This window comes from Platichthys flesus, chromosome 18, assembly GCF_949316205.1.
Source record: "Platichthys flesus chromosome 18, fPlaFle2.1, whole genome shotgun sequence".
Lineage (NCBI taxonomy): Eukaryota > Metazoa > Chordata > Actinopteri > Pleuronectiformes > Pleuronectidae > Platichthys > Platichthys flesus.
In genome coordinates this window covers 11549492-11562406 of record NC_084962.1, presented here as the reverse complement: position 1 = coordinate 11562406, position 12915 = coordinate 11549492, and the positions used below count along the sequence as shown (strand labels likewise).

The window sequence follows — 12915 nt, the reverse complement described above, 5'->3', positions numbered from 1 at the left end:
CTCGCCTCTTCTTCATCCCTCCATCACATTTTATTGCTCTCTGCTTTTCCTTCCCTTCTATCAACGAATCAATCTATCTATCTATCTATCTATCTATCTATCTATCTATCTATCTATCTATCTATCTATCTATCTATCTATCTATCTATCTATATATCTATCTATCTATCTATCTATCTATCTATATCTATCTATCTATCTATGTATCTATCTATCTATCTATCTATCTATCTATCTATCTATCTGTCTTTCTATCTATCTATCTATCTATCTATCTATCTATCTATCTATCTATCTATCTATCTATCTATCTATCTATCTATCTATCGATCTATCTATCTATCTATCTATCTATCACCATAATTACCATGAATACCACACTCTTGTCTTGCTCTACTATTCATATGTTGTGTTTCTATTTTGGCAGAGCAGGAGCAGCCTTATCAACATAAAGCAACAGCTGTTGTTTATTTTCCCTCTGAGTTTGAGTAGGATATAAAATACTTGTTCAAATATGTTGAAAACAGAATCTGAAGGAGAAGTTATGGCCACATTTCAGGGGCTTGAACTCTTGAACTCACAGACTGGTGCATTTCCACCAGTTAAGTTATCAGTTCTCTTTTTGCTCTATTTTTGCTCTCGTCCAGCATTCTGAGAAGAATAACGTTAACTGTTCCCGAGCTATTCAGTAACTAGTCAGTACATTTTCGAAGAGCCAGTTCTGAAGTGACAAATAGCCTTAAAACCTTTGTGTTACCCACGATGCCCCTTTTCCTTGGGAGTCATGTTGAATCAAAGCGGAAACAATAACGCTGAAACCCAATAACAAGAGAGGACATCGCGGGCCCGTAAAATGCTGATCCTCATGTCCGATGAGGATGGGAGGCCATTATTTTATATCTCTGCGGAGAGCGTTGCAACAATATATCTGACACAGCTTTATTGCCTTAAACTCTTTAATGACTTCCTGCAGCGAGGCTGGAGGAGACCGAGGGAGTGAACTCGCTGACAATTAAGATATCTCTTTTCTTTGTCTCTCTTTCTCTCTGTTTCTGGACTCACTTTGAACCATTTTACGGTCTTTACCTCCGTGCCTGTGTCTGCTCCTCGCACCGAAGCCCGACTCCACGTTTGCCTCTCTCCGTCCACCACTTTCACCACCATTTGCCGGGAGTGTAAATGCCTCATCAACATGATCAGTACGTGACCCTGTCTGTGTGTTGCTTGGTGCACCTCTCTCGCTCTCTGAATGGCTGAGATGGGGTTACTAATGAGGAAGTGTTCAGATGATGAAGTCTTTTTCCAAGAATCTTTTTCTCCCAAACGCTGTGGCCTTTGGATGACTCCCCGAGGAGACCATTAATTTAGATATCAGTGTGTGTGGGTGTCCGCGTCTGTGTGTGTGAGAGACAGTGTGTGTACATGTGCGTGGGCAGGCCTTGTGTGCGTATGTGTGGGGTTGCGTTGCTTTGTTTTATCACACACAAAAACAAGCATGCGCAAAAGGCAGGTCAATAGGAGAGTGTGTGTGCACGTCTGAAAAAAAATGCAACAATACAGAGCGCCGTGCAAAAAATTACCCCCTAACAACTCAACAAAAACACAACTCCCCTCCACCCCACCCCTCTTATCACACATCCCTCCTTCCTGTCATCCTTCTACACCTTCACCCCGATTCGCTCCCCAAACGCCACCCCAAAACATCCTTCTATGTCAACACTTCCCACCTCCCCCCCTCCACCCCAATTCAGGCCTGCACCGGCAAAAAAGTGGAGGGGACTCCTCACACTAACGTCATGCACACATACACGGATACAGGAAACCAGTGCCACTTTTGCCACCCACCCGCCCTCCTGTCCTCCTATATCAAACAGTGGCCACTAAGCCGCACAATGACAAAGATGCATGAACGCACACTTTATCTCAGAGGGCCACCGGGTGTGTAATTGGAGCGATCTGTGATGAGCCTCCCCACCGTGACGTCGGGTGCCCTTCACAGAGGGACGCCGCCTGCGCTCTCACAGCAGCTCGTTTTTGGAGTGCTCTGTTTTCTAGTGAGAGAGGAAGAATCCACTCCACGGGGCTTACAGCAACTCCTTCTCTATCCAAACACTGGCTGTCTGAGGTGCTGACAACCCCCGACCAGCGGGCCCCAGTTCTGTGGCGAAGAAATACAGCGTTTGCTCTTCCTCGTGAACATGGAGTCACAATGGACGATTTCCCAAACCAGGGACTTTAATGCAATTCTAATCGCTTTCATTTTAAGGGAGCTGAGGCACATCCACATTTGAAAAAGTAAATAATGGCCTTTGTTCTTGAATCTGATCATATGTGTATTTACAGTAGCTGTCCACCCCAGAGGAGGCTTTTACTTTGTTTTCCACTTTAATTTATTCAAATTCAGGCTCTTAGGATGGCGGGCGCTTCATGTTTAACAATCTCTCAAGCTCTTTAGGAAAACTTCTCATGTAAAACCCTTTCAATTGTATCTCCCAGATTAAGTATCACAATTTCAGGGACAAACTAATCTGTGAACGATCATCATAAATCTTCCATTCAAGTCAAAGCATTTGCAATCAACCCTACTCGTCTTGCAGCATTAAAGAGTCAGATAGACCGTTCACAGAAATCAAAAGCAAAAATTAGATCTGACAAGTGAATGATTTAAAGACACCTACACTATAAAAAACAAGCTGCTGAGCTCCACTGCTTCACTACATCTGTCAACAAGGGAAATTGATTTCGTCCTGCTGCGGCTTTATTTCAGTTGACTGATCCTGCAGATAGCTGGTGATTTCTCTGCAGACTGGAGCTGAACCAGCTAACAATAATAATGGCAGCATTATCATTTCCAAAACCAGTCTAAACATGGCTATGGCAGGGAACTCCAAAACATCTGTGCAGGTGTGTTAATGTTAGTCCAGTATATCAGACGTAATGAGAGTGATCATCTCTATGTCTAGGTTCAGGCTCACGTCTGGAGAGAAGGTTTCACTTCTCAGAAACTCAGGTGAGAAACTGGACTGCGAGAATCAGCTGCCAAGATTCCGACTGTACATAAACAGAATTTTATATTGCACACAAACACCTTTCATTTGGTGACCTAAAGGTTCAGTGTGTAGAATTTAGTGATATCTAGTGGGGAAGTTGCATGTCGCAGCATTACTTTACAACTTTCAAGTACCTCCAGGTATCTGGAGGAGTGTGTTTGCACACTGCCGTGCCCCTGAAGCCTGGCTGACTGGTCCCAGTAAGAATGGGGCTGATATAAACAGGCTTGGCCGTTCCCACGTCTCTGTTTACACTGGGAGACCCCGGAGCAGCACTACCCGAGCACTGGATTCCCTCTGCACGGCAAACTCACACACTATCTATCTCCGTCTCGTACAGAAACACTTACTCATAACTACATGCATTCAGTTTCATGGACTTGCAGATACTTTATTTTGGACATTTTTGACATTTTTGCAACAATGCAGCCACAGACAGACCTGTTTGATCCCAGAGGGGACTATAGCACCCACTTCTGCAGAGTGTGATCTTACGTTTTCACTATTTTCTCTATGGTCTTTTGTTCTTCATCTCAATTATATCTATTATTGTCGTTTTTGTCCCTCAGCTTCTACTTTTGTAATTTCCAACCCGGTCAGTTCATCCCACCTGACCTCATCCCTGCTGAAGAGTTCCCACAAAAGCTCTTCAAACCAGCGCTGACCTCAGTTTTTACAACACTGCCGCAAAGACTCTCAAAAGCTTAAACTCTGCTCTCTAAGTCCTTTTGAAAAGAGCCTGTGATGGACGCCCAACATAAACAGTACACTGGGTCCTGACAAATACGCAGAGTTTACAGGCAACGGTGAGGTCACCCCGACAGCGCATCTCGGCAAAAAGACGCATCCGCTGACAGGGATGTTTCCAGATTTTTAAAGAGGTGGTCAGTGGTTTTGCAAAAACAATGAGGAAAGATTAGGGCAGAGAGAGGGACTTTCTGAAAAGGGTGTGTGAGAGTTACACAGAGATTTTGGAGAAAGTTACGTGACCTTGTCAATTTTCTGTCCAAAATCATTAAACCGACCAGATCATCCAAATCAGGTTGCCTCAGAATATATATATATATATATATGTGGCCCCAATCTCCCCCTGGTAAATATTATTGTTCCATCCAATAACAAACTGTTTTATTAATTATTTATTTGTCAAGTTTGATACATGTGAATATAAAATGTAGAATATAAAAGTTAATGAACAGCCAAATGAACACAAGTCAGATCAAAACTGTCTTCACACACAAGCAAGCACACAAACACAAATATTCCCAGAAACAAACAGAAGAAAGATTTATCGCTCACTTTTCCCCAAGTCACTCTCCTTTTGAAGCACACCCACAACGCTTACAGTGATGGAGTATCTATTTATTCTTAGTCATATCTAAATCTATTATGCCACAAGTGCTCACATCTGTGTGTTTACACGCTGCAATCTTATGACCTAATGAAATTAAGAGCATTGTTCCCCTGGGAAGCAACTTCCCCCAGTGATGTGGAGCCCAACAAACTGTAAACACACTCCTGTGCCCTGCGTCAGTCTCCTCGCAACAACACACACACACACACACACATGCACGCCAACAATGCTTCGCGGCCTGACTCTTCTAACCTGCTCCAAATCTAAACCTTTATAGTAAACAACTTGGGACATCTGAACAAGGCTCTTGTGCCGGATGGATGTGAATTACAAGGCTATATTTCTCCCAGGAGGATTAAATGAGAGGAGGAACGAGATCATTCGGTAACCAGGGGAGGAAGAACAATAACAACAGGGCTGAATCATAAAGAAGCTATTTTTCTGTTTTGCTTGGACGGGGGCCAGGAGGGAGAAGTGTTTGCAGCGGCCTCGACTGAAGAGCTGGTTTACAATGCGCAAATATATATAAGCAAGAAATAAGTCACTGATGTTACATGCACAGAGAAGTGTGTGTGTGCGTGCGTGCGTAGACTTATACACATCCAAAGCTGTGTTTAGTTTACACAACTTTATCTCATAAAGATTGAATGTCATTCTTATCAGTGATATGCAGCGTTGTGCAAATCCACATAGAGCAGAACAAATCAGATCAACTCAAAGACATGACAAACGGACATAAAGCTGTGATCACTCCATCTAAAGGTCAAAATCTTCACAGGACGTGGCAGCGACACCTCAGGGCAGCGCTCATTCACTGAATTCATTCATGAGCCACGGTAACGGCTGCAAATTCTCTCATTGATAACACAAACATTCCCCGGCCGCCTCCAAACTTTGCTCCTCTCTTCTCTTTGTAAGCCCGTCCAGAATTCCCAGCGGAGCGCTTACTGACCAGATGTGCTCGTTTTCCTTGGAGATGTTACAAATCCAGATAGCGTAGATGTCAATACACCGTAAACATTGAAAGAAGTCACACATTGTTGTCTAGAAATGGTGTTAATATAAGCCTGTTAAGTGTAATATTGGCAGGCAGAGACGACGGCAAACACAAATTTGTGGACAACAGGGTTTGGTTAAATGTCAATGAACACTTTAACTCTCCCTTGGACTTTAGTTTTTAACAACTCATAGTTTATTGTTAACATTGAGTTAAAAGCCTGTTCAAATACTGTTTAACATTGTACTTCAGTCTTGACTTCCCCAATTGTTCACATGGCAGCACAGGATACTGTACCTTACTTGTTGCCGTGCAATGCCTTCTGGGTAGGCAACTTCCTCATATATCAATAATGTTCTGGATCACTTTGTGTATAAGATTAAGTCAATTGAAGAATTTATGCTTGTTTTTTTTCCATTTGTTTTTATAATTGTTAAAACAAATATAAATGTTTCACTTAAATGACACGTGTCCAAACAGAGTGAAAAATCAAATCAAATAGAACAAATTTACAGTAAAACCCATAACAAGTGGTGAGATGAGCCTCCATAAGTATTCAGGCCTAGAGCAATGCTGGGAAGTTATGGCTACTTTTGATTTCCTGCACGGTTATATTTGAAAAATAATGAATGAGCGTCCACCTGATTTAATATTTTTATGGATTTAGTGCAGTTAATTGAGTGTCATCTTAAGAGAAGGGAAACTTTACCTCCCCCTCAGTTTAAGTCCTGCATTGATAACATTTGCCTTAAATTCATTTACAAATAGTTCTACCAAGCCACTTTGAACGTTTACAACGTTTACAAGACCTGATCTTTTATGTGGGTTTTGGCCTGCAAGATTTTATATTTTTGGGATTTGGCGAGAGTACAAAAGACGGCAATCTTCACAAGCATTTAATCTTTGCTATCTCTAAGCTGTAACGGATTCATTGCTGGATAAAACTTTATCATGAAATCATTGGACATATGTTGCTTTATTTATATTTTTTACAAACCTCTGATGTACTCTCAAAAAACATTTTAAATCCTGTATCTTTTGGCTGATGTGTTTTGGGTTTTCTACACTCTATATGTATCATGATATGACGCCATCTGTAGCTTATGTATGTGTTGTTGTTCTTCTCTTGATATGCAGCCATCTGAGCAGCGCACGTGTTCTGATATAAAACATTACGCTTTTAAAATAGTCCCTTAAATTCTGTTCGCGTAGTTGTATTTTGAAAGTTGTGCCCGGAAGTTGTCGTCAGCCTGAAGTTCACCAGGTCAGCCGGCTTTATTGTGAAAGCTGAAAGCGGAAGTTCCCCGGCTGTGAGCTCTGTGTGAGGAGGAAGAGGTTTGTCCACAAAGATTCACCGTTAACTGGTTAGTTTTTTGTTTTGGTTTCACTGCGATGAGCTGAAGAGGTAGCGAACCCTGCAGAGATAGAATTTCACACGCACACACCCGGGTAAACACGCACGACCAGCGGGCAACAGCGGAACTAGCTCGCCCTCAGTGTGACGGTAGACTGCTAGCCTGCTAAGCTAGCGAAGCTAACAACTTTTCGTTCATTATTGCTGGGGCACTTTTCTTTGTTGCTAGCTAGCGGGTAGCCTGTCTTCACCACAGAAGCAGTGTTGTGTCGTTGTTTATTGTTTGTTCCCCCCGCAGCCGCTTGTTGTCCCTGAATCGGAAACAAACACAGCAAGGAAGTTGACTGTGTTGTGCTAAATGAGTTTGTGGTAAATGACTCGCAGACGCCGGTCAACGTTAGCTAGCATCATTTCCCCAAACACATACACATCAGATGCGTTGCTAAGCAGTACCGCACAGCCCCGGGAGTGGCTAACATATCCAATAATGTAAAGACTTGCATTAGAGAGGGTTTTTTAAAAGGTGATCCTGTGAAATGTTTGAAGCAATTGCTCGTATGTGTCTTTCAGATGCACGTGTGATCCGTGTTTTGAGCCCCACTTCCCGAACCCTCCGGTAAAGGAGACCCACAGAGGTGGAGAGCCAGATCAGCTGGTGCTGCAAGACCCGTCCCAGCGTTTGTATACTTTGATGCAGGTTTACTGTAAGTACAGCTGCTCTCACACAGTGAATGTCTCTGTGTGCTGTGCATGTGCAATTCTCAGTGAAAAGACAAATCAAAGGATTTTTTATATGATAAATATATTATTAAAATAGGTACTGGGTTACATTTGAGCGGCTGCTGATAGACTGATGTCTACGTCCCCCAGGTCTTATCACACTCATCTGATCGTCCTTACATTGGCTTCCCATCAAATTCACATTACATTTTAAGTTGCATGTTTTCCCACATAGAGCGCCACATGGTCAGGCCCCTGCTTCATCCATCCAATGTCACTCAGGTCCTTTGACCAGGGCTTACTGGTTGTCCCAAGTACCCAATAAAACAAGGTTATAATGCTTTCAAAGTTGTGGCCTGTTGCATGTTGTAAACCGACTTTTATTGCATGTGTTTATTGTGCATTAATTAATTCTGGTGTTATTTACATTAAATAAAATGTATTTATCGATCAACCCACCGACCTTCTGGTTGGACGAACACTCTGTCCCTCAGCCACAGCCGCCTATTTAATTCATGTGGAGCACGTTGTGACTCTGGTGCTATAGTTAATAAACTATACCTATTACTAACTTAATCGCTTATGTATTCACAGTGAGTGTTTAAAAATACTGACTGATCAAAAAAAAGTTTGTCTCAGGCTGTCAAGTTGATTCTATTAAATTCCAAAAATTCTAATCAAGCATGGGCCCTTTCCTTTTTACAGCCAGTCTTGACTCCCTGTCCGACCGTCCATGAAATGGTGGTTATGGTGGTGTTGCTGATGGATGCGTGAGGAGAAAGCCCCTGTGGTATCTTGGCTGCACCACACAACTTCCACATGGATTCCGGCAATGATGACGCACTTGATATCATTATCACTAATGTGGTGGCAACATTCAGGACCAGGTGTCACCTCAACTTACGCACCATTGCCTTAGAGGGAGTCAATGTCATCTATAAGCCAGAATGTGGGGTAAGGAAGCAAAATGCTGCAGTGGAGAGATTGTTCCTGTAAAAAAAACGAGAGAAATGTAATATATTTAAATGTTTACAACTGCACTGTATTACCAAATCTCTTTTGCTCAGCTTAAGAATCAAAAAATGGACCATGTCTTACTGTTTTCAGAAAGTCCTGATGAAGCTTCGTAAGCCCAAGATAACAGCCTCGATTTGGTCTTCAGGGAAATGCATCTGCACTGGAGCAACAAGGTAACACCTACCACACAAAATGCAATAGTTGCCAGAGGTTTGCCATTTCTCTCTGACCTGAGAAGTGTTGGCCATGGTTCTCTTGACTTGTATTGTTGGTGCAGTTAACGGCGGTATTGGAACAGAAGGTAGAGAAATCGCGCACATTGAGTTAGTGATGAGACTGGAAAAGTACTTAATAAATACAATCTATTTACCGTTTAATGTTGACTGAACTGACTCAGAGAATCCCTAATCAACTGCCAATAATTCAATGACACTATCAATTGTCTTAACATAGATGCAGTGCTTATTTATAGAGCCAGTGATTACATCTGCTGTAAATCCGCCACTCCATATTAGCACAGTGATGGTTTTGTTTGCCAATGTGCTGAACATAAAATTAATCTTAATGTTGCAACTTGCTGTTTGTTTGTTTCATTTCTTGCTTGTTTAACTATATACATTATGTTTACAATTCTGGATGTTGATTCTCACTCCTGCTCTCCTCTTTCGGTCAGTGAGGACGATGCGAAACGTGGTGCTCGCAGGTTAGCGCGCTGTATCCAGAAACTAGGCTTCAAGGTGAGGATGATCACATCGCTCTTTGTTAACTGCATTAAAATAGTTCTGAAATAACGTTTTTATATGTGCAGAATCATAAATACAATCCTTACTAGACAATTATTTTAACTTATCAAAGTTGATACAGAGTTTATTAAAATCACTCTTGAAGTATTGCAGTGCAAGAGTGAAATGGCAACAATCAGAATAATTGTGAAAATATTTATAATTGTTTATTACAAATCACAAAAATGTAAACCCCAAATACCACAATCTGTTATTAATGATGTACAGTACATTGATTTCTAAATATTTATTTAAATCATAGGCCCTGTGATCAACTATGTCTCATTGTCAATTTAACATACATTCGGTTTTTCGAGATCAGCTTTCAAGATCCCATTTTAGCTTCATTGAACTCTGTAAAGCTCTTTGTTTTGTTTAAACTCTCATTTGCTTAAATCCAGACAAGTCTCATGACTCGCTGTTAAAAAAAACAAGCTTGTGACCAAGGCAACCTGCAGCTTGCTCTACAATGCAAACGGCTGCTCTCTGAGATTTGCATTTGCTTTAGTTGAAGCTTTATTCAGTAATTCACTTCTTCAGGCTAATCTTAAGAAATCTAAGCATCATTAAATCTTGAAAAATGATAGAAAAGATCCTTTTTTCATTTTTAATGCAGTAAAGTGTGTATCCATAGTAAGTGTCACAGTGTGTGTTTTGTGTGTTCAGGTGAGGTTTTCGGCCTTCAAAGTCGTGAACGTGCTGGCAGTTTGCTCCATGCCCTTTTCAGTCCAGCTCATAGACTTCACGACGAACAACCGCCCCATTGCCAGGTACTACAGTCCCTTCACATCACCACCACCCTTATATGATAGAAATCAAAGTACTGACTTTTATCTTCATCAACATTTTTATTCTTATTATTCTGATGTTTAAGTGCTAAGAAATCTTAAAATGTAATTTAATGCACTGCGATATAAGTCCAGAATCTCCTGTGCGTCATGAATTATAATTCAATAAAGTCAAACAACCGCTCACTTTCATAATTAACGTTCTTTGTTATTAATTTCAGACACCCTCAGGCACAGGTCTACTAGTGCTTCCATATTGGCTTGTATAGGTTGACCTCTAGTGGTGAGAGCAGGAAGCCAGATGCCAGCCAAACAGCTGACGACTGGTTAAAGTCCAGTTATCTTTATTTACTCTCTGCTTTTCACAGCAGAGCCGTGTCAGAGGCGCGTTGGAAACTCACAGTAGAACAGGGAGTGTTGTAGGAGGAACAGGTCTCTGTCATATGTGGGAAATATCGCTGTACCTCAGCCTTACACTTTAATTTTACATCATAAAATCTCTTTTGAGCAAACTAATGTCTGATACATCAATCACATTTTAGAAATGAATTGCAATGTAATAGAACTTCCTACTGTACCATCATTTATAAAAGTTACACGTTAATTTCCTCCTGCTTTGAGTGTAGTGAATGGAAAGATGGTTCAGGTTGAGGGCGAGCAGCTCAGCAGGACTAGTTACCTGCTCTCTCTCTCCACTGGATGGCGAATCCATGTTGTTGTGGAACGCCCTGATCGACACACTAGTGTAGAAAAAAACCATATTCACTTGTTTATACGACAACTGATTGAATACTGACATGTGACATGTTGTAACCAGAGTTTTTGATGTCTTTGCTGTACTCATCCATGTTTGTGTGTGTGTTTTTTTGCGTTAGTTACGAACCAGAGCTCCATCCAGCTGCCACATACAGGATCAAACATATCAAGGCTACTATTCAAGTGTTCTCCACTGGCAGCATCACAGTTACAGGTATGACACACAGCTGGAGGGCACACTGGCTTAAAGGATTGATGTCACGTAGTTGTAGCCTTTACAGTCTGCTACGCCCCGAACAGCACTTTGTAAACAACTTAATCCCTCGTGGAATTTTGCCCTAGAGTGAAATAGTTTACAAGTCATAACGTAACCCAAGGCAGTTCTGTTGTTGATGTTTCTTCCTCTCCTGGGATGACCTCTGTGGCTCTTTTTTCTTTATGTGACTTTTCTGCTTTTTAATGGTGCTCAAAACCTGTTCTTATACACACCCTACCCCCACCCCCCACCCCCCACCCCAGGACCAAATGTGCAGAATGTGGCTACGGCTGTGGAGGAAGTCTACCCACTACTGTTTGAGTGTAAGAAGCCCCTCCGCAAATAAAGGAATTGCATGCCCAACAAGACGGGAGACGTAAGTGAAAGAGATGACAAGACCGAGGAAGCACCTTATCGGTGGCAATTTTTTCCTTGATTTTTATGACTACACGGCAACAGCCCATCCACAAATGTCTTAAACATAACTGACGGGTCATATTGAATTACCTGGAACCTCAGCAGCCCCACATGAAATCTTAAACTCTCACAAAAATGTCAGTGTTGTTGTGGATTCTGTGGCTTTTGTGCTTTTTAACAGTCGACATGCAAACGTCTTCCAATCCAGAGACTGCTCCTCAAAAGCGGACTCGCACTGGAGGGTTGTGGAAGTGTTTTGCTCTCGCTCTTTACTTGCTCTGGGTTCTTCTGCATGGACACAGAAAGACCAACTTTTCTAAATGCTTTAGTCTCAACTCTTACCCTATACACAGCAAGACGTCCAATTTACTGCTTTTTCAGGAAGAATCCCGTCCACAATTTATTTGAAGAGGTGTTAACACTAATACAGGACATCACTGTATTATGCACGTTAATGCATGAAGAGAAAACGGCAGTTATCACCACGGACTGATGGTGGGGGGGGGGATGTCCTTTTTAAAGCTGCATAATTCTTCCCTAAATGTGTTTTCATCTCTGATTTTAATTGTTGCACACTTCCAGATTTTCTTACGTCGTCAATTCCCTATTAATGCGTTCTTACTTCACAACTGTGGCGTAGGATCAGATTGCACACACATGTCGATATTTTTAATTTCTTGTCATTTCCCGCTCATTTTTTAATATTTAACTGTTCTTTTAAGATTAGCTTTGGACAATGTACAGACTAAGATTGATGTCCTAAGTGTTGGCAGTTGCGAACAGTCTTTTAAAGGGTTTCCAATATTTTGTTATGGAGCCGTAGACCTGCTCTCCCGCTGAACACAACTTGAGAGTGGTTACCGAGGAATGAAGTGGCACTGAGAAAAGAAAACTTCCAAAAAAAGCTATGGAAACTGTCCCGAATTGTTCAGGACGCAGGTCAACGTGGAAAGTCATTGTGAAAAAAGCATTTCAATGGGATGGCGTCTGCTCTGGTCTGTAATACAAAGCTCTACAGCAGTTAGAAATGTCATCCGTCTGACCTGTGGTTTAAATACTGCAACATTGTGTCTGATTACTAACAGTGTTTTAAAGAGGGTGTGTTGATATCATGCTGATGCCAAACCTTCCATAGTATATCCTCCTTCTAAATGACAGTGAAACGAAATACTTCTCAGTGGAAACTACAGTCTTTGTTGTAACATGGCTGCCGACCCTTGTGCTGACATCCATCGAGGTAACATGCGTGTATATATATAATAATGCGAGTGATGAGAGAGATGTTGTGAAATATCTTCGACATGTTGTTTGAAATATGTGGGATGGTGTCTTTTTTGAACCAGTGTCGACCGAGGATTTGTGACACTTGTTCAGAGTTTTGTATTTTGTATAAATTAATAAAGGTTAATAAAAAAAAAAACTCT

General features: G+C 41.6%; 1 protein-coding gene across 5 annotated transcripts; it reads left to right on the top strand.

Moving 5' to 3' along the window:
• Positions 1 to 6645: 6645 nt before the first annotated feature.
• Positions 6646 to 12911, top strand: tbpl1 (TBP-like 1). 5 transcript variants are annotated; one of them, XM_062411056.1, is made up of 8 exons: positions 6646 to 6736; positions 7326 to 7459; positions 8181 to 8429; positions 8583 to 8665; positions 9166 to 9229; positions 9941 to 10044; positions 10938 to 11032; positions 11338 to 12911. In XM_062411056.1, exons 3-8 carry the CDS (start codon positions 8295 to 8297, stop codon positions 11418 to 11420), a joined length of 564 nt encoding a protein of 187 aa, XP_062267040.1. In that variant the 5' UTR covers positions 6646 to 6736; positions 7326 to 7459; positions 8181 to 8294; the 3' UTR covers positions 11421 to 12911. The 5 variants fall into 5 exon arrangements, with proteins under 5 accessions (XP_062267040.1, XP_062267039.1, XP_062267042.1 ...); XM_062411055.1 differs by having other exon boundaries at positions 6675 to 6765; XM_062411054.1 differs by having other exon boundaries at positions 6730 to 6806.
• Positions 12912 to 12915: the final 4 nt, after the last annotated feature.